The sequence below is a fragment of the Chroicocephalus ridibundus genome, chromosome 2 (assembly GCF_963924245.1).
Source record: "Chroicocephalus ridibundus chromosome 2, bChrRid1.1, whole genome shotgun sequence".
In the NCBI taxonomy this organism is placed as follows: Eukaryota; Metazoa; Chordata; class Aves; order Charadriiformes; family Laridae; genus Chroicocephalus; species Chroicocephalus ridibundus.
The window spans coordinates 77,994,096-78,021,879 of record NC_086285.1 but is presented as its reverse complement, the minus strand read 5'-3'; the positions used below and the strand labels follow the sequence as shown (position 1 = coordinate 78,021,879).

Sequence of the window (27,784 nt, the reverse complement as noted above, 5' to 3'; positions counted from 1 at the left end):
GAGGTAACAAAATAGCTGCTCAGCAGAACCCTGCAGAAATGAAGTGACGAAAAGGAGTCACGAAATAAATTTGAAAGGCGGCGCGTGTAGGATGAGTATCCACATACATAAAGTATCTGGCAAACACAAGAAAGGGTGTGACTAATTCCCAGTTTGATTTGCAGCTTCACCGAGACAGGGGGAAGCGCACTGGTACGGGGGCGGATCTACTGCTCGGCGCGTCTCAGGGAGCTTCAGGCGCTCCACGGCCCCGTTCTCGGCTCCCCAGCACCCTCCTCCGGGCTTCGGCAGGCGAGCACCCTCCTCCCTTTTCTATTGCTCACCACTGGCTGAATTATTTAGTGCCTGGAGGCTAAAGACAATGAAACGTTGCTTTGCTCCTGTTGAAGCCTTAGGGTCTTTTTGTGGCAGAAATTCAGGGGAGCCTCCCTCCAGAATTATGTCCTCTGCCTAATTATTCTTTTGAACACTGGCTAAGTAGTTGGATTTGTTTTGAAGCTAATCATCACTGACTTGCTCACTATTTCCAATGCCAGGTTGTTAATCTTGAGCCTGGGTAGGAGACCGTGTGTTAAAACAATTTTACTTTGATGACTTTTTTACCTCGATGGTTAACGTTCAGATCAGAGGATGATGTGTTCACGTGCAGGACTTGATCCCATATCATAGCTTGATTCCAAGTCAGTGAAAGGCGTGACAGTAACTGGGAAGCAATAACCAAGTTACTGTCATGGGTATGTCCCATAATAAACCTTGCCAGGGTGAGCTCATGGCATGCTGGGCAAGTGAGTGCTCGCGCTCATCTTGCTGGTTTCCTCTCCAGGTGGACTGCAGCTGCATGGAAGTGCTTCTCAGCAGATGTTTCAGGCAAGTATTCTGGCATTTAAGAGGAACCTGCAAAAATCCCTTTGGAAAGAATATCTAAATTTAATTGCTTCTGAAATACATTATGTCACACATCACTGGGCTCACCAGAGGCAGCACCTTATGCACCTGCTGACCCCTAACTAGACTTCATCAGCTTTATGGAATGATGTTCATCCTCCACCACAACAGACTTCAACCAGCAGCTGGTCTCCTTTACAGCCTCACTTTTCAAATCTAAAGAAGCATCAGCTTGAATATGAAAACAGAATGTCAACTTGATTTATGACCTTTTCTTCATAATAGGCAAATATAAATCTTACATCTGGGATAGAAAGTAACTCTGAAGCGCAGTGATTACAAAAACAGGTCTCCCGAGTTTTTATTTCATCTAAAGGAAGAGTTATTGGCGTAGAAAATACACTTTCTCCATCCTCTGCCTCTTCCCTGGAAAAAAAAAAAATCTTTAAAACTCTGCTTGGAGCTAGTGTTCAAAATCAAGCAGGTAGAGCTATAGAGTATCTGCAGATTTTGAAATACCTTCTCAGCAAACTACGTTTGCATGTATTCATGTTTTTTAATGTCACAGCTAACACATTGCCACTCTCAGTTCAAGTACTCCATAAAGTGCCTTCCCCTGAAATAAACCTGCCTATTTATTACCTCTTTAGGTACCAGTTAACATTCATTCCGCTCGATATTCACATGAACAATTCCACAAGAAATTGCGGGAGAGTGCAGACACACCCTGTTGCCTTTTGCTATTACAAATGGGGCGAAGAAAGACAGCCACACTTGCCAAAGATTCGTATTATTCAGATGCGAAAGCAAATCCTAGATCTGCTGGCCTTTACACACAAAGACTGAGCCTACAGTCAGATTTGAAATTCCAGCCTGTTTGAAGAGTATCTCAGGCCAGACTTCTTGATCAAAAATACAGAAGAGTTTACTAATTTACAAGTATCAAGTTTATATATTCCAGAATTTGTACTTGTCCCCTTACTTCCTGGCAAAAATCTGCTAGCAGAAGCTGCAATTAAGTTTCAAACAGATAAAAGCCTTAAATACATTTCATTTATTGTTTTAGTAGTGTTAATATTTAACATCACAAGGTTTAAAAACGAGCTGAACAACTGACAAGAATTGTTCCCCAGGACGCTATCCCTGTGGATGGTTTGCTTTTTATTTAGAGATACAAAGACTCATTAACCCCTGCGGTTACTATATTCAATTCCTGTTACTCACTACCAGACAGAGAGACTGAGAAGAAAAACAGGTCACAGTGAGAGGCTGTTAGTCACGCCGTCCTCCTGCTTCCTTCCTTCCTGTCGCACAAGCCCGACAACTCTTCTGCTCTAAGGAGAGAGATCGATATGAGGGCGACTGTTCTATCTTTATGACCTGAAGAAACAAGCCTAGGAATAACTACAGTGTTATTGTGACACATACAGGGGTACAGAGTCATGCAAAAAATATTTTCTGTAGCATATTACTTCTCAATGTCTCTTTTTTTTCTTCCTTTTTCAGTGCAGAACCGCATTACTCGCTGCTTAGAACTGCTCTCCCAGTGGCTGTGTTCTCTGCTATAGTCACAGAAAATTAATACCAAATAGGATTTCTCTTATACTAATGATTTGCTAGCATCGTTTTTCCTTGCTGCGTATTATCACAGGCAACAAAGGTTCTTAAAACATTTCCTCTAGGACAGAACTTGCATTAAAGATTAAAAACTCATCCTTGGTGAAGGCATCGCTTCTGCCATAAAGACAAACCCTTGCACTGGGCACTAGAGGGCACAACAGGTATCCTTTGGATACAAGATATTTTAAAACCTTTAATATACTACCCCAGAGACAGAACAATGCATACAATAAACTTTGTATTAATCCTTGGAAAAGGCATAAGGAAAGCTAAAATATTCCTCCACAGTTATATTCTAATTAATTTCTTTTCTAAGATAGACGACCGTACCTTGCACCCTAACCCACGTTTTGTAATCTGTATGTAAAAAATGCACACACACACACACAAATATGATATTAGCGTTTCTGCATAAATTTATACAACAGATATTAAGATATAACAGATTAAAATCGTGTGCTGTATCATCTGATAAAGTGGGGGGAAAAAAGGAAGCAAAATACTAATCTAGTTCAGTTGCTGAAGGAATCAAACAATGTAAATGCTGTATGTGTTTATATTTTACACTGGCATCTATAATGTTTTTGATTGTGTTGATGATTCAATTCGTTGTCAGCTTGAAGCAACAACCCTGATTATTTTGGAGTAGTTTAGTTCTTGAATCTGAAAGAGTCTTATTGTAATATCTAATAACGTATTCTTAGCATGCAGATTTTAAAGTTAGGCCATAAATGGACATAACTTGGAGGCAATAAAATGTGTTCGTTATTTCCTCTCTCTTAGATGTATTTGAAATGTAGGATTTTCTTATCTTTCTCCTACAATGAACTCAAAATTTTTATTTCAATGCTTGCAAGATACTAGAAAAGAATGTAAATAAAAGTACTTAGCTGTTTTCAGGCATTCAGATACTTTTGTTTGGACACTTTTTACTTTTCTTTTTTACCACCAATTGACAAACAACTATTTTTTCTTAAGTGATGCTACTGTAGGAAGCATTATTCAGAACTATCTGGGAAACAAAGGTCTCTCTCTGTCACAACGCAGTATGACGCATGAAGTAGCGCCACAGACGTCCCTGTGTCACTGTGCCAGTAAATCACAGTTTTGACCTGGAAAACTCATTTCATTTCAAAGTGTGATCTTTTGGTGCCACACCTGCTCGTGGCTCCATCTAGTTGCTTCTCCCTGCAGCCACTTGGTTATCTGCAGCTTTTTAGTCTTCCTCCTGCTTCTAGTGTACCTTGTTTGCTGTCTAAATTTTGCTGGCACCATCACAGCAATAAGCACTAGGCTCACTCTAAATACTTCCCAGCAGAGGGCTTTCTGGTTTACAGCTTCTGACTCATCCTAAACTATCCTACCTCAGGTATTTTATAATGCTGTTCTTACAGCACCCAGTGCCAGGCAGTAATTAGCCTTGGCGTGGTAGTAAAATATGAAAATATCCTTTATTTCCTTACCCTTCGACGTGATATAGCTAGGCTTTATACGCTTGGAAAACTTGGGTCTTTTACATACCCCTGACAATAGCTACAGCTCAAAAGGCCATGGGAGTCCAAACATTCTGACAAGGGAGGACAGCATTCATCTCCACATAGCCACCTAGATGCTGCTAGATGTCTGCTTTAAGCCAAGTGGTGGATCTCCTTCCACTAGCATCAAAGGCAAGTGGAAGGAACTGCATCTGAGAGTGACTAATTTTCTCAGCTCTAGAGGGAGTTTAGACTAGATGCCCTAACTTTTACACAGCTAAAATTAGGAGAGAAGAATCCCACTTGCTTGCCGAAGTGAACAGCAGATACATGGGTTTGGGGTAGGGTGAGAAGACAGAGGCTGACTGCTCTGGGCCACACAACTTAAGGATGTTAAGATCCTTGAATGCATACAGAGAAGGGCCACAAAGATGGTGAAAGGGCTGGAAGGAATGTCCTATGATGAGCAGCTAAGGACTTTGGGCTTGTCTTGTTTGGAGAAAAGGAGGCTGAGGGGCGACCTCACTGCTTTCTACAGCTTCCTGAGGAGGGGAAGTGGAGAGGGAGGTGCTGATCTCTTCTCCTTGGTATCCAGTGATAGGACGCATGAGAATGGTTCAAAGCTGCACCAGAGGAGGTTTAGAGTGGACATTAGGAAGCATTTCTTTACCAAGAGGGTGGTCAAACACTGGAACAGACTTCCTAGAGAGGTGGTCAGTGCCCCAAGCCTGTCAGTGTTGAAGAGGTGTTTGGAAAATGCCCTTAATAACATGCTTTAACTTGGTCAGCCCTGAACTCGTCAGGCAGTTGGACCAGATGATGGTTGTAGGTCCCTTCCAACTGATACACTCTGTTCTATTCTATTCTTGATTGTGGTCCCCTATGTCATAACATTTGCACCACTACAGCATCTTTGACATGGGCTTCCTAAAGCAATGACAATACTGTGATGTCCCGTCACTGGTCAAAGGGTCTGTTAACAGGTTCAGGAAGTTTAGTTCTCTGAAAGCATCACCACTGGACATGTATTTCAGGTCACTGAGCTGGTTAGCTCCAGTTCCTAGCTGAGTTATATACACCTTATGATCACAGACACTTTTTGTTACTAAATTCAGTAACTTCAGAGCAATATTATGAGTAGGTATTTATTACTGCAAATAGAATACAAAAGCTTCTTGGCAAAACAGAGAGGATTTTAAAAGTACTTTGAACAAAATGGAGCTTTGTTTGTTTGCAGAATATGACTGAGTGGCTTAAAATCAGTGATTGCTCATGGGACTTAACCGGTAACAGTCCAAGAAAGTATTAACTGTCTCATTAAGGATAACAGCTAGTTTCAAAGAAGCATAAAATACTTAAGAACAAAATAAACCACAGGTAGAAATGTGTCTGGCTTCCAGAATACCATTTGGCAGACCAAGGCTATCCAAACTGATATCCCACCTGTCAACTAGTGAAGGAAAAGGAGGGGAAGAACTTGCAGACAGCATGGCCTTACGCCTCAGCATAGGAAAGGAAAGAAAGAAGTCAGTGAAGTTTGTCTCCATCCTGGGGAATAGAATCAGGAACCAACTTTGGATGAAAAGGTTTATATGAATGATTCTCTCCCTTTGTAGTTACTTGTCCTTTCCAATTTTGCAAGATACTTAATTTCACTAGGGGATAAAGGCAAGCCATCAAATATGCCCTGTTATTAGTGAAGAGATTTTCTTGACCAGTACTTGGCAAGTTTTTGCCTTGGCAACCACCTTGGCCCACATTAAGATCTTGATTCCCATTTTGCTATAAATCTGTCTATAATTGATCATCACCCCACTAGAGCTACTTTGCTACCTTCCTCATACATTCCATTTTCTTGGGTGCTTTGTTTTCCCTTATTTTTCATATGTCGGTCTTGCTTTGTCACGTAAGGGTTATTCATCTGATCAAACTCCAAGCCTACGGAAGACATCCAATATACCACTTGAAGCATTGCAATAGAATTGTCTGGCCTGGAAACTGAAATATATCTTTAAAAGAAAGGGGAAAAGGTAAGGTTAATATTCAATGCAAATTTCTAAATCAAGGCTACTTGCTTGAGATTTCCAGGTAGTCTGTTAGGTTTCGATTTAAATGTTTACCTTGACATGAACCACTCTTTCCTACCTATGAGAACTTTCTCTTCTCCTTCAGTTAATGCTGGCTGTGCTTCTGAATACTAGGAATGAATGAGTCCTCAGAGGGAATTGTGACAAAAAACCTATTTTCATTCTAGGCCAGATATTTAATTAAAAAAAAAAAAAAAAAGAAAGAAAGAAAGGCTTAAAATCATGTAAATGACAGTTAGGCAAAAATGAGCTCCCGCTACCTTCAAACTTTCACCCAATTAATGGCTAATCTTAGGTAAAGAGAGCATGGACTTTTCTTTTACAGCATAGTAGGAGCTGTGTATGCACCCAACTGCTGTTACATATTAGAGGTTTCAGCAATGATTGACACAAGGACTGGAGCCTTCATGTTCCAGAGTCATCCCAGTGCCTAAATGACAAAATCATGCCTGCATTCTCTCTTTTCCTTCACTGGAACCCAAGATATGTTTCTGCAGAGAAACACCTTCAACAGGAACTGATGATGTACCCACTCCAGAACAGCCCACAGTTTGATGTGGGGGTCATTTGATAAGAATGGAGGTTTGGTTTCTCTCAAGCTGAAGACAGAATTAAATCCAGCTCTTGGATTTCCTATGCAAGTGGTCCAAAAAGCAAATATTGCAAATGTATAAAAGAAGAGGTATCTCTGCCCTCCTCAGCTGTGTGTCAAACCCCCTACCCCAATAAAATCAACAGAAAAGCATGATCCTTGACTAGTTTTTCAGAGAGAAAAAAAAATAGTTATTTATCTTCACTGGAGTTCAGTGGAGGGGCTAAAAATCAAGAGTAAAGGGATTTTAGATAACAGTAGAGAAGTGTATACAGAGTATATCTGAAGAACAGTATTTAAGCCATCAACTTGTGCCGAATTCCTGCTATAGGCGAGTCCTTCATAGAGCACAAGGGTTGTTCCTAACCTACATGGGAACTAAGATTAGGATTAGCACAGAGTTCTGGATGCCGCTAGGGAAGCCTGGCAATTGAAAGTTAGTCTCTTTGAATCTTAAGAGATGTTTATGGGGACAAACAAATCAACAATAAAATAAAAAAAAAAAAACCACAACAAAAAAATAAAGGGCTCGGAGCTGACTACCACCACAGAGGATTAAAATCTTCTAACTATGATAATTCCACACAGACATCAGCTCAACACTTGGTAGCAGTCAAAAAAGCAAATTTTACATTGGGAATTATTAGGACCACAAAGCAGAAAATCATTATACTACTGGGTATATCCAAGGCACATCCATACTGTGAATACTATACGTAGATCTGGTTCCCTCACTTCAACAAATGATGCAGCAAAACTGGAAAAGGGCAGAGAAGTGCACTAGGAACAACTGAAAGTACAGCGCAGTTTCTGAACAAAGACCCCTTGAAGAACACTCTTCAGTTCAGAAAAGAGATGATTCAGGAGGCAATGTGAGGCAGGTCCACGAAATCACCAACGGACAGAGGGGATGAGCAGGGACTGACTCTTCACTGTCGCTCCCAGTACAAGAACTAAGGGGCATCAAATGAAGCTGACAGGATCCAGATGTCGTTCCTCACCCAGCAGGAACTGAGTCTGCAGGGGTCCTTTCCAAGGATAGCACATATTTAAGGGACTGGCATGGATTCACAGGGAGACTGGGAAAAGTGCTTGATGGAGAGCTAAATTGGAGGTTACTACTATATAAACTACAACATGGCCAGGCGTGAGCTGAAGACAGCTGCAGGCTGAGAGCAGTGGGGTCAGTATCATACACGCTTACCTCCTCTTACTCGTCCCTAGACATCTACTTGTGAGCAGGGTTGGAGACGGGGTGCTGGGCTGAACAGACCTTTGGTCTGAATGACTATCATAATTTTTATTTTCTCATGTTCTCTGTCTTGTGTTAGATGAACAGTTCACGTCAGCGGAAAGCAAGAGAAACTCTAAATATCCAAACTTCTTATGAAGTATGGCTCGCTCAGCCAACGCTCAAGAGTGGCTGACAGCAACAGGAGAATTTTCTCCCAGTTTAGCCACAGCTACTTTTTTCATTGCTAATTAGCAATTAAGTCCTTAGACAGAAAAAAAATATTAATGGGAAAAAAAACCCTTTTCTTATTGCAAAGGAGGACTAGAGAGAGTGTTATCAAATGCACTGGGAGGAAAATGAAAAAAAAGGTAATAAGAAACATTCTCTACCTGCAAAACTAAAATCTCAGAGGGTGTTTGAGCTACTGCAACACTTTCCTGAGTGCTAATTAACTTTAAAGGAGGTGGGGGAAGCTGGAAAGGGAGAAGGAGACTACAAGAAACTTCACTCTGTCCCACACAGTTGCCCAAACAGCAAAAATAAACGGATTCCTAAAACTATGAAATTCCAGTTTCATAAAGAAGTCTCTGAAGAGCTCTGAAAAACTACTGGGTGCTCACAAGATTGCTAAGAAATTGCTGAATGTGGCTGCTGAAATCCAAAGACTTTGGCCAAAGACAAACATGAAATGATTTTTTAAAATTTTGTAAAATTATTAGAGATCATTCTGACAATATTTGAGAGAAAGGTACTTTAGGACATATTAGAATTTAACACAGGAACTAATCCTGTAAACTTTTACAGGAAACGGGGGATGGTCACCTCTACAGTGAGATCACTGCTGTCAATCTTATGTGGAGAAATATTTAATGATTTTGTGCTCTTCAAATTCATAAACTCCTCAAGGCTGAGACTACAACTTTCATTTGTCTAAAGTCACAATGCGCACCTACAGTATTGCAATATTTTCCAGTTTTAAAAGCCTATTATTTACCAGTAGTAAAATAAACCATCTTTCCTCTTATACCTGTGAAATTTTGTAACATAAGTGTCTATCCATGTGATACATCATTAATGTGTTCTCTGAAGTCCTTCCTCCACAAAATATACTCCCTTTTTAATGCTGTTTTTATATTCAGGTAGACCTTTTCAAATGTGGTTAACGTTAATAATATATATGATATCAATATACATTGGGAGGACAAAAATATTTTGTGTGTCAAGAGAAAATCAGCCATTTACTTTATACATATTATGCTCACCGTTTACATTATATCTCCAAAAGAGACCAAGATGATTGTGAGTCCAGGAGCTATGTCAAAACCTGGGTGGGAATCCAGGAGTGCTTCTGATACTCCATGTGAGTTTAAGACTGAGCACGCGTCGGCTCCCGGCCAGCCCAGGGAACGCTTTGGATGCGCAGGCTGGGTGACAGCCATTGTTCTCTCTGACCAGGCTCCTGATAGCAGGAAATAAGGATAGGAAGGGAAACAGGACCCCAGAGGAGGCTGCATGACAGCAGACACCCGGCCAATGCCCAGCAGATATCCAGGCAGAAAGAATTTCCAATGCAGGGTGAGCGCTGAGAAGGAAAACAGGAACAGGGAAAATTAAAAAACAAAACAAAACAAACCAACAAAAACCCCAAACCTGAAAATACCGTAATACTCAGCGAGTTTTGAATGCAGAAAAATTCACAGGAACGGTGTAATTTTTTTTACTGTTCCTGGGAGGTATCATATTAAATAGTCTGCCTGATAATATTATCTAGGTACAGTATACAAACTACTAGCATTTTTCCTTTAGTTTCCCTTCTCTTACCATAAATAGACCTCACGCATGGGAGAAAAAAATGAAGGAAAATGCATACTTTTGTCTTGGGCATTAAGAAACAGCCTATATAAAACTCAAAGTCTTCAAGCTACATCCGTTTCAGCTTCTTTCCTAGTTTTTGCCCAGTCTTCAAAAAAGTGAATTCTACTTGCTAGCAGTATACTGCCCTTAGCCGCTTAAACACCGAGTGCGTTACCAGGTGGTCTCATTCTTTCTGTTACCAGACGGGATGAATAGACAAAAATAAGACGTCCTACCTGAGGATGTAAACTTTAAAAGTTTACTACCTGAGGAAAGTGAACTTTAACTGGAACCTGGATTTCTGGAGTCCCTGCCCAGTTCTCTACCATACCGCTTCCCGTATAAGCAGGAATCATAGCGTCATAGAATCTTCATGGTTGGAAGGGACCTTTGAGACCATCCCAAGCAGAATTTGGGCTCACATTTTATACTCGGCATATGTTGGTGGGTGTCCCCATGCCCGCAGCACTGCCTCTGTCACCTCCTCCCCTGGGAAGCCGGGGCAGAGGGCTGAGGGGTGCCTGTCTCCCCCGAGCCTGAGGGCAGGGTGGGCAGCGGGTGAAGAACGCTGGCGGTGCACGGTTTGCACGGAGTTTTCCTGCCGGCCCCACTGCGGGAGGACACCGGCAGCTCCACCATTGCTTCCCCAGGCCGTTGGGCCCAGTTTTCACCTCGGATTCTCCCTTCGAAAACCACCACAGTCGGTTCCCGGCCCCGGGGCAGATGGGTGAGGGCTCACCAACTGCTTCGAGGAGACAAGAGGGGTGCCCACCGACGAGCCGCCCCCCTTCCCCTCCGGCGGCCCCCCGAGACGAGCAGGATCTGTTATAAAGAAACGCCACCAAGCCCGTGACACACAGTATCTATGACCGGGAGTCACCAGGCGCAGCACCAGCAGCGGGCGGCCGCACCGAAGGGCTGCGACATCTCTAACGGAGCCGCCGCTGGCGCCGGGCCGGCCCCCGCCCCAGCGCAGCCCCGGGGGCTGGGCCGGGCCGGGCCGGGCCGGGCCGGGCGGGTAGCGGGGTCGCCGGGAGGGCCGCTCCAAGCCCCACCGGGCCGCTCCCAGCCCCGCCGCGGCGTTAGGCCGGGCCGCGGGCAGCAGGTAGAGCAGGGCGCGGGAGGCGGGGAGCGGGGAGGGCGGGAGTCGTTTTTCCCGAAGCAGGAGCAGCGCCCCAGCCGATGCCGTGCCCCTCAGCGCAGCCCTGGTGAAGCGAGTGTCCGGCTGCCCCCCGGGGTACCCCCGGCGGAGGGTGGCGGGCCCGTCCGCGGTACCGCCGGCGAGGGCGGGCCCGGGACGGCGTGCGGGACGGGCCGCGGCCCCCGGGGCCTTCGGGCGCGGCGGGGCAATGCCGGGGGCCCGGCTCACCACCCGTACACCTACCCCCGCAGAGGCACCCACCCACACAGTGTTTTCCCCTCGCAGCCCCTCCACATCCAGGCAGAATGGTGCCTTTCCCACTGAAACGGCGGGTTTTCCTCATGCTGATGCTTCTCACATAAGCAAATTTGTCCTCTTGAGTTCGCAGGCCGTATCGGATCCCCGAGGGAGGAGCTGCTAAGGGCTTCCGAAAAATGGCAGGTAAGAACAAATACTAATAAAAACGCTCTTCGCTTCAGGCGTGGGCACGCTGGTACGTGGCGTATCTGTGGTGTTTAGCTGGGACACTAGGTATTACTTTCTCAAGGGACGGAAATTACTTCGGTAAGTGATGCCTTTGAAAACTCCCATCTCACGGAGCACCACGTCCGAGTGCCCTCAGCTCTGCTGAGAGGGAAACAGACCGGCAGGTTGCAGAATTAAGGGTATCGCATCTGTGAGCTTGTGTCATCTCCCGCCACTGAACTACCTATTTGCTGGGAGCCAGCAGGAACAGCAGAGAGGTAACTGCCCTTGATATTCCAGAATACGTTATGGAGCAGGGGTTTAAATGGTCTATACACGCGTTAAATTTATGATGGCATTTGACCACAAATTTTACTAGTCTTTTGGCAGAGCTATTGTTTCATGGATGCTGTGCATGCTGGAGAGATAATCACCCCTTATAATATAGGTTAAAAATGAGATATTTTTTCTTTAAACATTCAGCTCGCATTCTATTAATTATTTCTGACACCTTAAACTTAACCTGTCACCTTGGTGGTGCTCTGGGCCATGCAGCTTCTGTGTCCCCTGGAGAAACTGAACTCGGGAGATGCCCGAGTTTTCCTGTTGGCAGTTAGGAACTGCGTGTTTAGCTGCATGTTTTGCAGATCTAGTCATTTTCAATAGTCCCTGGAAATTTCCCTCTCTGCAGTGTTTACGTATAAACAACTAGTACCCCATAAAAGTATTTCACCTTTCCCTTGTGTTCAGTGATGAATTATTTTTTTTAGAAAATTATTAAAATTGAATGGCCTATGTACAATAAAATTTTGAACAAGTAAGCTCTGATACACCTTGTTGCATCAGTTTAAGAAGCTCCATCCCAACATATCCATCTTGCCACTCAGCTTACCTTAAATCCACTTCGTCAGCAGTTTGAGATACACTCTCACGTCTAAGAAAAAATCGTATTGCTTTCTAGTGAAGTCACTGTGATGATGCTGAAGTGAGAGAGTGGCATCTTAGACATCTACCCCGATGTTGTCACCTGCGCAGGACTAGGACTAAACAGGAAGATGAGGGGATCCCACATGGCAGTAGGAAGATGGTCTGAGCTCTCAGAAGTTGAGTCCCCAACATTTTTAGCGAATCTAAGCTGGCACTGCTTTGATCCCAGCCTGCCCCTTACACTTGCGCTGTAGCTTGTCTGACCCAGCCTAGGGAGCTAAACCAGCAGACAGCTTTTTTCTTTTATTTCTGTTGCTGAGTTTTTTTGGGGGGTAGTGGAATCAGATAAACACAAATGCTAACTCAAGAGGAGGGGCAGGGTTGTGCTGATGTAAGGCAGTGAGACCTGCTATGGAAACGCACCCACTGTCCACTGAGTTCCACCTAGGCAAGCCCAGTGTAGCACAAAATTGCTGGGTTGGGGGCATTCAGTGATTAGTTCCTCATGAGTCACTTAATGTTGCCGAGCAGGAGTCAAATGCTGCCACTGTCATTCTGTTTTCACTAGTTTTGTGCCGCTTGGAAAACACACTACAGAAAAATGAAGTACCAGGCCCTGGCTCCACAAACTGTTTTGTATCTGCCTCCTATACTCAAAAGTATTTTCTGGTTTTCTTTCTGCCTCCAGGGAGAAAAGTCCTGATAGTCTATGCACATCAAGAGCCCAAGTCCTTGAACGGATCTTTGAAGAGGGTTGCTGTGGAAGAATTGAGCAAGCAGGGCTGCAGTGTCACAGTGTCTGATTTGTACGCAATGCATTTTGAGCCAAGAGCAACAAGAAATGACATTGTTGGTGAGACTAGTTAAAATACACTTTTTTCAACAGTAATGACAAGACAAACTTTCATCTTGTCTATCCTGCTGCGTTAAAAATCCAGAACCGTGGTGTTAGGTGCACTCTGAAAAATAGTTGCTATTATTTTCTACAGATATCTCTCAACTAACAAGATCCAGCTTTTTATTTTCTATCAGCATTGAGTAAGAAATGTCAGAGTAGTAACCCAACAAGTATAATCTTTATTTAACTAAATCTGATCACTAGAAATGGCCCCAGAATCAGAAAAATGAAATATCTGTATAATGCAGTGTTTTGCCTTTAGACTAAAGTGAATGAGGGAAAAAATATTACTTTTATAGTATTTGCAATCAACTGCAGAGGCATTCTAAGAATGACCTTCTCTTAACGAACAAGATTACAAATGCTTTGTGCAAGTTAGCTCCAAGCACTTAAGCTCTTTGGCTTTTGAGTTGTCTTGCCACCTCCCGACTACCTTGGTAGTATATGATTACTAAAAATGATAATGATGCTCTTGTTAGGCTTATGTGATATTTTCACTGTGCTCTTACTAGCATTTAGCCCCAGTATTTTTCCAAGTTAGGAAACACAAAGCCATAACATGATCTGCGACAGCTGAAACTCTTTCTTTAACACAAGAATCAAAAAGAAATAGCACAGGTCCAGTGCAAGCACTGGCAAAACCAAGGAGAAACTTATTAATGACCAGACATAAGCATTTCTAAAAGTCCACTCCTGAATACAAACCTTGTATCTAGTGACATTACTGAGAGGGAAAAATGCATTACCACATGTCCAAAGTCAATCTCTGAAGTCCATTTCTCATGGGTGAGAAATGCCTTCAGATACTATGCTGTGACTTGCTAGAGTTTAGTTCATGAGGCTACTGCCTCTCTCTTCTGCTAGAGATTGATGATCTACTAGTTGAATCAGCAGAATGAATGTATATGTCTGATTTGGACATATTTGAATTGGCTCACCCAGCTATGCTTGGGTGGAGTCAGCAGAGCCTGCCAGTACTGCTTCCCCAGCCCCTGCTGAGTTTCACAGTTACAGAGGCTGAAAACCAGCTACATAGTGCTTGTGACTGCATGGTGGTTTCAGTAATCCCAAATGCAGAGGCAGAGCAATTGGCAAAATTCTCTTAAATCCACTTAAGTCATCCACCTGCATCACCAGACTCTAGAGCCAAGCTTAGGTCCTCTTATTGCACTTCATATGTTGCTACAGAAAGGCGAAAGTTTTAGTACTCAGAGACACTACATTCCTCCCCAGTTTAAAATCAAATCACCGTCAGCTGTGATGATGCTGAATATCCACCAAAAGAAAAGGGAAATGGGGAAAAACGGAAAGCAGTAATTAAATTTAGAACTGTAGATTGCAACATGTATTTAATTCTTGTTTGGCTACAGTACTAGAAACAGGGCAAGGAATGACTATTCATTTCTACCCCCAGGTTGCTTGCACAACTCAGAAGAGTTCAATTATGGTGTGGAGACATGGGAAGCTTATAAGAGAGGAGGTTTGTCCAACGATCTGATTGAAGAGCAAAAGAAGGTGCAGGAAGCAGACTTACTGATTTTTCAGGTCATTATTTTAAATTGTATTAAAAAAAGACTTCTGTTGTAATATACAGGGTTGAACAAAAGAAAGGCAATAGTGAGAAGGTGATAGATTTCATTAGGAACATTGCATCTAGCCAGAGTACAAAGAGGTAGTAGCTCTGCTGTCAACATAAAACAGGCTGTATCCAGGGTAGCAATTTCAAGGTGTCATTTTTTTTCTGATATGATGTGGATTTTAGAAAATATAAGAAATACCAGATCGCGTGTAAGCATTATTTGTGCTAGCACAGTATGAATTTTTCACACAAATAATGGCTCCACACTGGCATTTTTGAGCAGTAGGAAGGCATCTCGAATTAGAAACAGAATACCTGAGTAAAATCGACAGCAGTGCTTCACTTAAAAATTAATATTCAAAAGGAGTCTAATTGCATAGGTTTTGTGAAGACTGGTCCTCACACTACCTGCACTCCACATTGATTGCAGAGAGCAACTCAGACCAGAAAGTATTGAATGCAAAATACTACTATAATTCTTAATATGAGAATCACACTGTATTATCAGGCAGCCTGATACTATCCCTTTGTCATGGAGCTACGCAAAGCAGACACAGATCTACACGCAGAAATGTGTGTAAGGGCTTAATGCAGCCCCACTGAGTTATAGGTTTGGGGTACGGTAAGAGGCACCAGACCAACAGCTTTAGGAATAAACACTTTAAGTAATGGTACAGTAACAAATACAGGTCAGTAGTACAGTTATCTGGGTCATTACAACAGCAAATCCAGTAATTCAGTAGCACAGATATCCACATTGAAACAACAGCAAATCCAGTAATTCGGTAGCACAGTTATCCACATTGAAACGACAGCAAATTCAGTAATTCACCAACAGTGGGCCAAACTTAATATCTACATGCACAAAGACATATGTGACCACTGATGTCAGGCGGGCTGGCAGAAAGCAGGGCAAGGCTTACTTCCTGGGTGAGCAGCTGGGAGCAGCCAGCAGGCTCGGGGAATTTGGACTTCCCTGACTAGACTGTCCTCATTTATTGCTGAATTGCAGAAGTACTATCTGGACTTGCTAATGGAACATTACAGCCCATCGTTTTTCCCCACTGTGCCAGCTCTGTCCTTACTGTCTATAAGTCCCAGAAATACTGTATAAGGCAATACAAGCCTTACATTTCTTTGCATGTCTGTGTGACTGTTGGCCTTAGGCATAGCCTATATACATTCCACTGTCTGACTCTAGATGAAATTTAGGATGAGACCATACTCAAGCATTTCACTGTAAGTCTTCATCATTTTTACACCGTTGCTCCCGAGACAAGTATAGCAAAACATTCCCCAAAGGAAGCGGTTGCTTTCTACTTTCTGTCTTTAGAGTGCTATGAAGAGTTGAGTATATTCTGGTGCAGGGGAAAAAAAAAAATAAATAAAGAAAAAAGGCCTCTGAAAGACACCATGAATTAATTTAAAATTTACTACAGACTAAACTTGGCACTTCTAGAGATAGTGGTCATTGCCCAGTTTCCAAATTTTTGCCATCTTGAATTAAGCCACACAAGGATGAGTTTTTACAGAATTTCTTCTTCCGTAGCGCAGTGTATACAAAGGCTTAGGGGTAGCGATGTGTCCTATAATAAGAGTCCACAAAGCATTCACGATAATGAAAATAAGACATGACAGGTCGTAGTCCCATGGGCTAATTGGAAGATCTAGAAACAAAGGGTCCTACTGTTAAAGTTTGCTTCTCAATAAAGTGATTCAGGATCATCATGTCAGCAGGGTGTGAAAATATGTCTTTCTTAAGATCCCATGGCATTTGTCAGCAGACTGTCAGATCAGAACTGATCACCAGATGTCAGTCCTGGTAATAAGGCTCTCTGTGTGCATTTTGGCCACATTCTCCATTAGATCATATGTTCCTTTTGCATTTCAGCAATAGGAGATGCAATTCTGCACAGTCTTAAGTTTGAACTATAAGTCACCTTCCTGCTTCATGATATTCCAGTTTTAGTGTGTAAGACCCCACGTTCACCATGGTGTTGGTGTGCTATATATGCTCAGGCATGTACCTGCGACTACTACAAACAGAAAGCACTGCAGTTATTTTTGCCAAGCGTAGTTACTGCCTTTCCCAACAGGGAGCTGGAAGAAGGCACGTACAAGATCCGAGCAGGTTAAGAGAATAGGATTTAGACTGTAGACCAGGCCTAAGGATGGCCTGGACTCTGTGCTAACAAGGTAATTTACTTTTTGCCTAGTTTCCCTTGTATTGGTTCAGCATGCCAGCAATCATGAAGGGCTGGATGGACAGAGTCTTGGTCCAAGGATTTGCACACAAATTTCCAAACTGTTACGATTCCGGTTTGCTCAAGGTATGTTTTTGAGATTGTTCTATTAAGATGTGCACAATGCTCTTGAGGATATCGGTCTGTCTTTTACATTATATTTATTTAAAGGTCTCACTTTACACTCTCCTGAAATAATGGTTATAACGCCTTGGTAACATGTCAAGTAACTTTCTGGCTTGTTAAAACTGTCTGAAAGGTAGTACAATAAGGAGAATGCACTGGTTCCTAAAGATTTAAGCAATCTCCAAGAGATTCTTAGCTGGCCTGCAAAACGGGCTTTGTAATTTGCTAGGTGTATCCGAGTGCGCTGGGATTGCGTACAGCTTGCAAACAGTTTAAATCAATCCATTTCCTAAAACTATAGTCTGTCATTCTTCCCACTGCCATAGGACTACACAAGTCTGTAACGAGTGGCATTCTAGAATAGGTGACAAGATCCTGTTCTGGGATTAGATGTCAAAGGTTGGAATTAAACTATAAAACTTAATCAGAAGTAATCATAACCAGTGCATGAGCCTTTGTCCCAGCTATCTCCTTTCAACCTTTTCTTCTCTGTAGCTTATAAATTAGGCAAGATCAGTATCTCTAGATGACAACTCATAAATTTTTAACTCTCCCTGGCACTGGGAATATTCCTGGAAAATTTTGGCCCATTGTCTGATGGATCTTATTTGGTAACAACTGCAGCATCCAGGAACAATCAAATCTAGTTTCACGTTTATGTTTTCTGCTGCATATTAATCTCTGTAATTTCTGATCTTCTTTAGAATTCCAAACAATTCCAGTTTGTTTAAATTTCAGAAGTGGCTGCCTCCCCGAGATGAACAGGAGTAACCCCAGTGATCATAGCTGCATGCTGAGTGCAGGCTCAAGGCAGTTCGGATACTGCACTGGAAAAATGTTATTTCAATTTCAGAAGCTAAAACTGAGAGGGCAGAAGCTAATGGCAGAAGGGCTCATGGACAGGGCTTTAAACTAGTATCGAAGGGGGAAGGGGATAAAACCAGGCCCACTGGTAATGAGCCTAGGGATAAAGGGCCAAGGATGGGGGTGAAATTGGTAGCCCAGCTCAAGTGCATCTACACGAATGCACGTAGTATGGGCAACAAACAGGATGAGCTGGAAGCCATTGTGCAGCAGAACAGCTATGATGTAGTTGCCATCACGGAAACGTGGTGGGATGACTGTCACGACTGGAATGCTGCGATGAATGGCTATAAGCTCTTCAGAAGGGATAGGCAAGGAAGGAGAGGTGGGGGGGTGGCTCTGTACATTAGGGAGTGTTTTGATTGTATAGAGCTAGATTCCAGTGATGATAAAATCGAGTGTTTATGGGTAAGGTTGAAGGGGAAGGGAAATAAGGGAGATGTTGTGCTGGGAGTATGCTATAGACCACCCAACCAGGATGAGGAGACAGATGAAGTATTCTATAAGCGGCTGGCTGAAGTCTTGCAATCAGCAGCCCTTGTTCTGGTTGGGGACTTCAACCTGCCGGGTATCTGCTGGAAATATAACACAGCAGAGAGCAGGCAGGCTAGAAGGTTCCTCGAGTGCATGGAAGATAACTTCCTGACAAAACTGGTAGGTGAGCCTACCGGGGGAGGTGCCTTGCTAGACCTATGTTGACAAACAGAGGACTAGTGGGAGATGTGGTGGTTGGAGGTCGTCTTGGGTTTAGTGATCATGAAATGGTCAAGTTTTCAATTCGTAGCAATGTAAGGAGGGGGGTTAGCAAAACCTCCACCTTAGACTTCCGGAGGGCAGACTTTGGCTTGTTCAGGACACTGGTTGAGAGAGTCCCTTGGGAGACAGTCCTGAAGGGCAAAGGAGCCCAGGAAGGCTGGACGCTCTTCAAGAAGGAAATCTTAAAGGCCCAGGAGCAGGCTGTCCCCCAGTGTCGCAAGTCTAAAGGGCGGGAAAAATGGCCAGTCTGGATGAATAAGGAACATCTGATGGGATTTAGGAATAACAGGAGGGTTTACCACCTTTGGAGGAAGGGACAGGCAACTCAGGAGGGGTACAGAGATCTTGTTAGGTTATACAGAGAGAAAATTAGGAGGACAAAAGCCCAGCTGGAGCTCAACTTGGCTACTAACATTAATGACAACAAAAAAAGCTTTTATAAATACATCAAAAAAAGAAAGCCAGGGAGAATCTCCATCCCTTGCTAGATGCAGGGGGGAAACTTGCAACCAAGGACGGGGACAAGGCTGAGATATTTAATGCCTTCTTTGCCTCCATCTTCTATAGTCAGACCAGCTATCCCCAGGGTGCTCAGCCTCCTGAGCTGGAAGATAAGGATGGAGAGCAGAACAACCCACCCATAATCCAGGAGGAAGTAGTCAGTGATCTGCTTCTGCACCTAGACGCACATAAGTCTATGGGGCCAGATGGGATTCACCCAAGAGTACTCAGGGAGCTGGGGGGAGAGCTCACCAAGCCTCTCTCCATCATTTATCAACAATCCTGGTCAACAGGGCAGGTACCAGATGACTGGAGGGTGGCTAATGTGACGCCCATCTACAAGAAGGGTCGGAAGGAGGATCTGGGGAACTACAGGCCTGTCAGCCTGACCTCAGTACCAGGAAAGATCATAGAGAGGATCGTCTTGAGTGAGCTCTCACGGCAAGTGCAGGGCGGCCAAGGGATCAGGGCCAGCCAGCATGGGTTCAGGAAAGGGAGGTCCTGCTTAACCAACCTGATCTCTTTCTGTGACCATGTGACCCGCCTTCTGGATGCAGGGAAGGCTGTGGACGTTGTCTGTCTGGACTTTGGTAAGGCCTTTGACACCGTCCCCCACAGCATTCTCCTGGAGAAGCTGGCGAATCATGGCATAGACAAGTGTACTCTTCGCTGGGTTAAAAACTGGCTGGATGGCCGTGCCCAGAGAGTTGTGATTAATGGGGTGAAATCCTCTTGGCGGCTGGTCACCAGTGGTGTCCCTCAGGGCTCAGTTTTGGGGCCAGTTTTGTTTAATATCTTTATCAATGATCTGGATGAGGGGATTGAGTGCACCCTCAGTAAGTTTGCAGATGACACCAAACTAGGTGGGCATGTTGATCTGCTTGAGGGTAGGAAGGCTCTACAGAGGGACCTGGACAGGCTGGATCGATGGGCCAAGGTCAACTGTATGATGTTTAATAAGGCCAAGTGCCGGGTCCTGCACTTGGGTCACAACAACCCCAAGCAACGCTACAGCAACACAACAACGCTCTTCACTCTTGTGAAGAGTGGCTGGAAAGCTGCCCAGCAGAAAAGGACCTGGGGGTGCTGGTGGACGGCCAGCTTAACATGAGCCAGCAGTGTGCCCAGGTGGCCAAGAAGGCCAACAGCATTCTGGCTTGTATCAGGAATAGCGTGGCCAGCAGGAACAGGGAAGTGATCGTGCCTCTGTACTCGGCACTGGTGAGGCCTCACCTCGAGTACTGTGTTCAGTTCTGGGCCCCTCTGTACAAGAGGGACATAGAAGTGCTGGAGCGTGTCCAGAGGAGAGCTACCAGGCTGGTGAGGGGTCTGGAGACCAGGTCATATGAGGAGAGGCTGAGGGAGCTGGGCATGTTTGGCTTGGAGGAGAGGAGGCTGAGGGGAGACCTCATTGCCCTCTACAACTACCTGAAAGGAGGTTTTAGAGAGGTGGGTGTTGGCCTCTTCTCCCAAGTAAATAATGACAGGACCAGAGGAAATGGTCTGAAGTTGCAGCAGGGGAGGTTTAGGTTAGATATTAGGAAGAATGACTTTACTGAAAGAATGGTCAGACACTGGAACAGCCTGCCCAGGGAGGTGGTTGAGTCACCATCCCTAGAGGTGTTTAAGAAACATCTAGATGTGGCACTTCAGGGCATGCTCTAGTGGCAGAGATTGTAGGTTGTTTGGTTGGACTCGATGATCTCAAAGGTCCTTTCCAACCATGAAGATTCTATGATTCTATGATTCTATGATCATAAGCCCATGGCTAATACCATAGTTACAGAAGCAGAAGAAACACAGGGGTTTAGAACACCTGAGGAATAATTTGTGATTCCATGAATTATTCCTTGGCAAGTGACAAGTAAGCCCAAGTTTGAAGGAGGACTGTAGCATTCAATTTCTGCATTGAGGGAGGACAGGAATAAAGATATTCTCAGTAACAGAGTGCTTTCCAGCCACAGTGTTCCAAACCTTGCACAGGGGAGAACAAGGGTCAGCCCTGCTTCATACAAGGGTGTCAGACATGTAATTCCTTTTCTTTTTAACCTGTCTCTCCCCAAAGCCCTGACACGCAGTCCACTGTGCCTAGTTGTATGTCATCAGTCTTGGCCTCAGAGCCACTACACATAAGGTCTGGAAAAGAGGAGGACACCACCTCCTCTAGAAATTTACACTGTCCAGGCTCCCCTGAATATCTCTTGAACTATTCAGCCACTCTTTAAACATGCCTAACTCAAACACTGCTTTCTTAATTCTAGGACAAATTAGCCCTGTTTTCTTTCACCACTGGAGGAAGCAGAGAGATGTATGCAAAAGGAGGTATCAGTGGTGATATTCGCTATGTCCTGTGGCCCATGCAGGTATAATATATGAATTATTTGGTTGGGGTTTGCCTTAATGTTTATTATTCCAATTATTTTTTAACAGTTGTGTTATTGTTTATTTTATATGAAATTTATATTATTTATATTCTTACATATGAAATATGAATTCAATATAAGAATTAAGTTGTCTGTTCCAAGCATCTGCAGGTTATAAATTTGGGCCTAAAATCCTGATACTACTTTAAAAGTCCACAGAGTCATTTAGTGCCCCTTCATATTGGAATCTGGAGAAAGCTATACAAAGCTTTTAAGTTTCTCTGGTGTCATAGGATTTCCTTTAGCCTTCGCATGCAGGATTTATTTTCCCCATAGATACCAGATTCATGTAGGATGTGGGGCAAGAGGGAAGTCACCCATTATCCTGGCATTAATGACCAGCATCCAAAAGTTAGCATACCTTTTATTATTGCTACCCTTTTATCAGAAAGCATGCTTTGAGAAATTTAGGTCGTGAGGCAAACTGTGCTAGCTACTTCTTGATATAATACAAACGGATGTGCTTAAATTCTTTGATCCCCTACCCATTGCGATTACTAGCTGTCTGCCCTTGTGAGGCTATCTCACTTCATTCAGGATCGTTTGGCTAAGCCAGAGGCAAAAGATTTAAAAAAAACCCCTCGGAATTAGATGAGAAATACACTGCAGTTCAGGAACGGACTGTGGAGATTCAAACAGTACGATGAACTTTGGGCTGTCTCTGATCCTTGCAAATTTAATAGCATAAAGCAGCCAAAGAAAACAGTTCTGTGCGTTTAATAGCACTTAAAAATAAATTCCACACAGCAGAATAAATGAAGTTGACCTTATTTTTCAGCATATTGTATGTCATTCTGTTTAATGCCTAGCCTTCAATAGTGACTGCCAGGATAGGTAATGAACATTTGCCATTTACTTCCCTTCTGATAAATGCACAGATTTAGAAAACCTGCCTAATATTGGGTCAGAAAAACAGTTTCAGATTTGAATCTTCCACATTCTTGAATTGAAAGTGAAAGGCTAACTAACTACTTCCTGAGGCATTTCTTTCTTTGCTTTGAGTCCAGCATGGAATCATGCACTTTTGTGGTGTCAAAGTCCTTGCACCTCACATCTGCTTCGCTCCAGAGTATGTCTCTGAGGAGAAGAGGAAGGAGATGCTGATTGCCTGGGCCCACCGCCTGAAGACTCTTTGGAAGGAAGAACCCATAAACTGCTCTCCTGAGTGGTATTTCAAGTAATGTTCAGGTACAGGACTACAGAGAGAAGATTTTTTTTTTCTCTGTTCTTTTTGGTGCTTTATCTCAATGTATGAATGCTGATCTCCTACTTCAAATGTATTATAAGTATCTTGAGAGTACTACAGCTAGCAGTTTAACTGACAATATAGCATTTATCTTCATCGATTCCTGAGGGATTCTCTTCAATGATGGGTGCAAAACTCTTTTTGAAAAATTATCCTTGCTCATACAAACGGTGATATCCTGCCTACAAGTGGTTGATAACACAAGTGGTATTTAATTGCAGATTATACCATCGCTGCTTATGAAACAGAAGAGTTTATTTTAACACTTTTTGTACAGGCTGCCACTTTTTTTTTATTTGCAAGGGAATATACTGCCCATACTCAACCTTGTTATTGCCAGTCCTGTTCTTTTAATTGAGAGCTCTACACTTGTGCCTTTGAGCTATGAAGCCAGATAATAAATAATGCAAAAAGATGTATACAGTTGCACAGTGACTTAGCTGGAAAGGCTTGTGGACAGCCTTAGGCTTTTCCACACATTTACAAAGCAATATTAAAGTTATGACAGATACCAGAAAAGGAAAAAAAAACAAATACAAATATTGTATAGCAGTATATGCATGTATTGCCTCTCTTTATAGAACATAGCTCCCATTTGTAAAGTGTGTCGTTTCCTAAAATCAAAGGGAGCTCTCTGTTTTTGTTACCCTAAGTAGAGACAAAAAGGAATCCTATCTGTTCCCTGCTCCTTCACACCAGTCAGTATTGCTATTGGGGTCTGGAGGGCTGAGCACATCCTGTCAGGCATCAGTGTGGATGGGATTCCTTGGACACATCTACCGCACTGGCAGTGGGCAAGGTAGAATGCCTGCCCAAAAACCTGCAGGAGCACTGTCTGTTTGCGAGCCAGAATCTCATGGGACAAAACGACTGTCTGGCTCTTAACATCCATGATTTTTACCTCGAACTTTAAACAGATTATTTTTGAGCTTGAGAGCACAACCCTTTTTTGTGCATATGGCAAAGGGTGGGTTTCTTGCTTAGCTACACCATCTCTTGCTTTGATCAGCTTACCCAGCAGCTGGCTTTGCACTTTGACATTAAAAGAACGTGGCCTGAATAAGAAACGGTCTTCTGAGTCACTGTGAAATGACACTTAGGCCTGTGCATACAGAGCGTGCATCTGCCGTACGTTCTTTGTAGCAGCCTTGTCGTGCCCCACCCTTATGTTTCTTTAAGGGCTATTTGGATAATAAACATGCTGAGCCCAGGTTCTGGAACAGCAGCATACGCTGATACACCAGACTGGGAATTGTTACCGCAGGGAAAGTGTCACGCGTTCCTTTTTGTCACTATGTGCAGTGAAGGGCCACCTCTAGCAGACACAGACCCCTGGAAGCAGTGCTGCCCTAAGCTGTTGCAGACATCTGCTTCCGTGTGTATGAGTCAAAAGTCTTTAAGCTGCACAAGCGAGAAACTTGCTCTGGCTCAGTAACTCTTGTGTAGGAAAAAGAAAGTGAAAGGGAATAAAATGGAAAATGTTACACACGTAAGATGTGGGGAAAGCAGATTCTTGCCTAAAAGACTTAAGGAAAACAACTTTAAGTGACATGAAGAGAGATTGAAGGACAAATGCAAATACTAAAATTGTACAGGAGAGGAATCATCCTTGTGTTCACTGTGTTCAGTTACCAGACTGTTCAAGAAAGAAGGAAATGGATATGAAAGCAGAAGCTGCAACTGTCAAACCAAATGTTACTGTATTGGATCAGTCGCAGAGCTTAGTGGGTTAAACTGTTAGATGAAGAAATCTCAGACTGACCCATATGATGAAGCTACGCTGCTTGACACTATTCGGCAGGTGCGTGCCAGCTCCCATGCGCATCGTAGCATTAAGTGCCTGTGTTAAACTGGTTATTTGTAATATAAGTATACAAGAGTGATTGTGCTATGTCAGAACAAGCACCCTCCAACCTGAGCTTTTTCTCCACAGTGGTTATAGGCCGGTAAGAGCAAGCACTTCCCCTGAATACTGTCCTGGGCTCCAACTATATTTGGTATTTATTTTAGTTTTTTTATTTTACCAAGCCACTGCTCTGAATTTTGTTCAGTCTTCTCTTGAATTCCTGCCAACTTGAAGCAGCCAATGTTTTTTTGCAAAGTTCAGCGGGTCAACTTTTTCCTGGCATGAAACATTGGAGTGGGGAGGGATCCCGGGGAGGATGAAGCACCTGGTTCCCAGTAGCTTTCTTTAATTTCTCCCAGTCAACAGTAAATGATCAGTCCTATCCGTTCTTTTACACAGCGCTTAGAGTTTTGTAGATGTGCATCACCTCCTCTCCTAAATAATCTCCTTCCGAGGCCATGGAGTCCTGTCCTGCTCAGTTGTTCTTCCAAGAGAAGGCATTGATCTTTGGCCACCCTTGTTGCTTTTCCCTGAACTCTTCCAGTCTCACGATCCCATTACTGAGAAGAGGGGACCAGAAGGGCACACAGAGTCAACTCCGTGACTCTTGGATTCATACAACTTTCTCTGCTCCTTTCCTAATAATCTCTGACATACGATTTGCTCTAGGTAGTGTTTTCATGTGTTGAAACCCTAGATCGTGGCCATCAGTGGTCGTGGTCAGCTCAGGGGCTATTATTTTATATATATGAATTTAGGGTAATTTCTTTTTCCCTCATGTGCGCCCCTTTTCATCTTGAATTTCATTTCCTATCTCATTGCCCAGTCACTCAACCATTCTTCCATAACTCTTCACAATCTGCTTTGCTTGTCCCCCCATCCTCTGAATAATCTTTATCATCAGCAAACTTTCCCAACCTCATTGCTCATATTCTTTTCCAGAACATTTTCAACAACTCGAATCCCTGCACTTGTAACCTCCCTCTGTTCTGGGGGCCATTTACTGTTGCCCTCTTTGTCCTACCTTTTAAACATGTCTCCATGCCATGACCTTCTTTCTTGTCCCCTACCTGCTTAGTTTCCTTAAAACAAAATTGATACGAAACTTTGGTGATCTGGATGATATAGTCTGCTTGTATTTCCAAGAGGCTTTTGACATTCTCTACATGCTTTAACTCCTCCTAAAGTAAATTATTCAGGAATATTATTCCAATGTACAAGGAATATCAATCCCACTGTACAAGGGAGTATATGATGGGGAGGGAACTGAGAACCACTACTCAACTGTAACTTTCTACAGTCAATCTCAGTCCTCATCAGTGTAGTCTGTTCTTATACAGAAATCACTCTATGTGCCTCATAATTCGTGTCCCTTTCCTTTGTTTCGTGTCTAGCTCTCCTACACCTGTTCAGGGAAAAGGTAATCGGAACTGTGAGCTGCGTCTCAACTGTGAACTGCGTCTCAACCGTGGACACATAACAGATTAAACCACTTTTGCTGAAGGGTGCTGAGCCAAGAGTTAATGTCCTTGTCCTGACATGCTTTCAGTGCCTGCTATACAGCCCACTGTGCAGGGGCACGTGTATGTTCTGGCGTATGCCTTACAAAAACTCAAGGGAGAATTTCACCATGTAGAAAACCAATGGAGAGTGGTCTGTGGTTAATAAGGAGAGAGAAAGGAAGTGTCAGTATTAGTTTCTTAGTAGTGCTGGAAATGTTACAGCCATTTTGATCTAAATAATGATTGCCATGCTAAATCACATTATGCTAAAAGTCAAACGTAGTTCTGTCAAAACAGCGTCATTTTAATCAGAACAAAGCCAGAATTAGATGAGTAACTTAGAGCTGCATTTCAGGCTGTGGAGAAAGGGCAACATGCTTTCCTCTTTCATTTAGTTAGTGGATTTGTTTTTTATTGCTGGTGGTCCTCTTCTCCCACACACTTTCAGACAACACTCTGGTCTTTCTCTGACAGTTTTTTTTTTTTAAAGAAAAATCCTACTATGTTAGTAGGTATCCTGAAGCCCAAAGAACCTATGATCCACAAAAGAGATACAAAAAGTTTAAGCTTAGAGTGCTCTCAAGTTTTAGTGATGGGTAATCATTCTAAGGGTATTAAAATACCTACTGTATCCATACAAAAATGAAGCTCCAAGATCCATGATATTTCCTTTTAAATTAGGTGGGTCACTACAAAGCAGCCAAGAGAGCTACTCCAGCCTTAGTTCAAAAATTCGAGTTAAAAAGTATAAAAGAATCTTTGACTACAAATGTTTGGGGAAGGAGAGGCCTTAGTCCACAGCAGTAGCCTCGCATTTCAGCAGCCTCCTTTTAGGTCCTTCAGCATAGTGGCAGTAGTTGATCATTTCACAAACAAGTTTGGGAGATGTCTATTCCTGCAATACTTTTGTTGCTTCCATCTTACTCTGCTGGTGTTAGTACATTTACGGGCACATTCTCCATAGAACAAAATACCAAGGAAACACCTATTGAAGAATTTGTATCACAGTACTTGGTGCAGACCGATGTGTTAAAAAAAAAAAATTATAATACTGGTGAAGTTCTTATTTTTTTGAACAGTAAAATTTAGTGAAATAATTTTTCATGACCAGTTATTTCCAACCATCCTAAGACATTTTTAAACTCCTCCAGATTCAGCAGTATTGGTTTAATGCTGTTTGAATGCAGAGGAATTCTGATCTCTGGAAAACTCAGCAAGGAGGCAGAAGACAAATTTCTTCTCTAGGATTATGCAGCCAAAATACCGCATAGCTGTCTCTGAATTACCAATTGCGCTTGATGAAATAAGAATGCATTTTGTTAACATCCGACAGAGAGCATAAACCAAGACCTAGCGGGCTCATCCAAGCAACAGATTGTCACAGAGGACTGACACACCTGCAAATGCTGTGTACTCCAGTGAGATGCGCAGAGCAAAGGTGGTGTCTTTACTGGAACCTAATGTGAAGCCAGGTGGAAACCAAACCCTCTCAGTATACTCTACACGTACAGCCTCGTATT

General features: G+C 43.2%; 1 protein-coding gene across 7 annotated transcripts; it reads left to right on the top strand.

Moving 5' to 3' along the window:
- Window positions 1–10,622: 10,622 nt before the first annotated feature.
- Window positions 10,623–27,361, top strand: NQO2 (N-ribosyldihydronicotinamide:quinone dehydrogenase 2). 7 transcript variants are annotated; one of them, XR_010069953.1, is made up of 8 exons: window positions 10,623–10,852; window positions 11,270–11,329; window positions 12,969–13,133; window positions 14,593–14,723; window positions 16,974–17,087; window positions 21,509–21,610; window positions 22,678–24,717; window positions 26,157–27,361. XR_010069953.1 is itself a non-coding variant. In XM_063326002.1 (8 exons), the coding sequence occupies exons 2-7, from the start codon at window positions 11,323–11,325 to the stop codon at window positions 22,849–22,851; spliced, it is 693 nt and encodes a 230-aa protein (XP_063182072.1). In that variant the 5' UTR covers window positions 10,623–10,852; window positions 11,270–11,322; the 3' UTR covers window positions 22,852–22,858; window positions 26,157–27,361. The 7 variants fall into 7 exon arrangements, 5 of the variants coding, with proteins under 5 accessions (XP_063182072.1, XP_063182069.1, XP_063182071.1 ...); XR_010069952.1 differs by having other exon boundaries at window positions 22,678–25,431; XM_063326002.1 differs by having other exon boundaries at window positions 22,678–22,858.
- Window positions 27,362–27,784: the final 423 nt, after the last annotated feature.

Bases quoted from the DNA above. Each gene is read 5' to 3' on its own strand.
- NQO2 (XM_063326001.1), top strand. The intron at 13,134-14,592 runs GTGAGACTAGTT...TTCTACCCCCAG, and splicing joins AACAAGAAATGACATTGTTG to GTTGCTTGCACAACTCAGAA. The intron at 17,088-21,508 runs GTATGTTTTTGA...TCTTAATTCTAG, and splicing joins ACGATTCCGGTTTGCTCAAG to GACAAATTAGCCCTGTTTTC.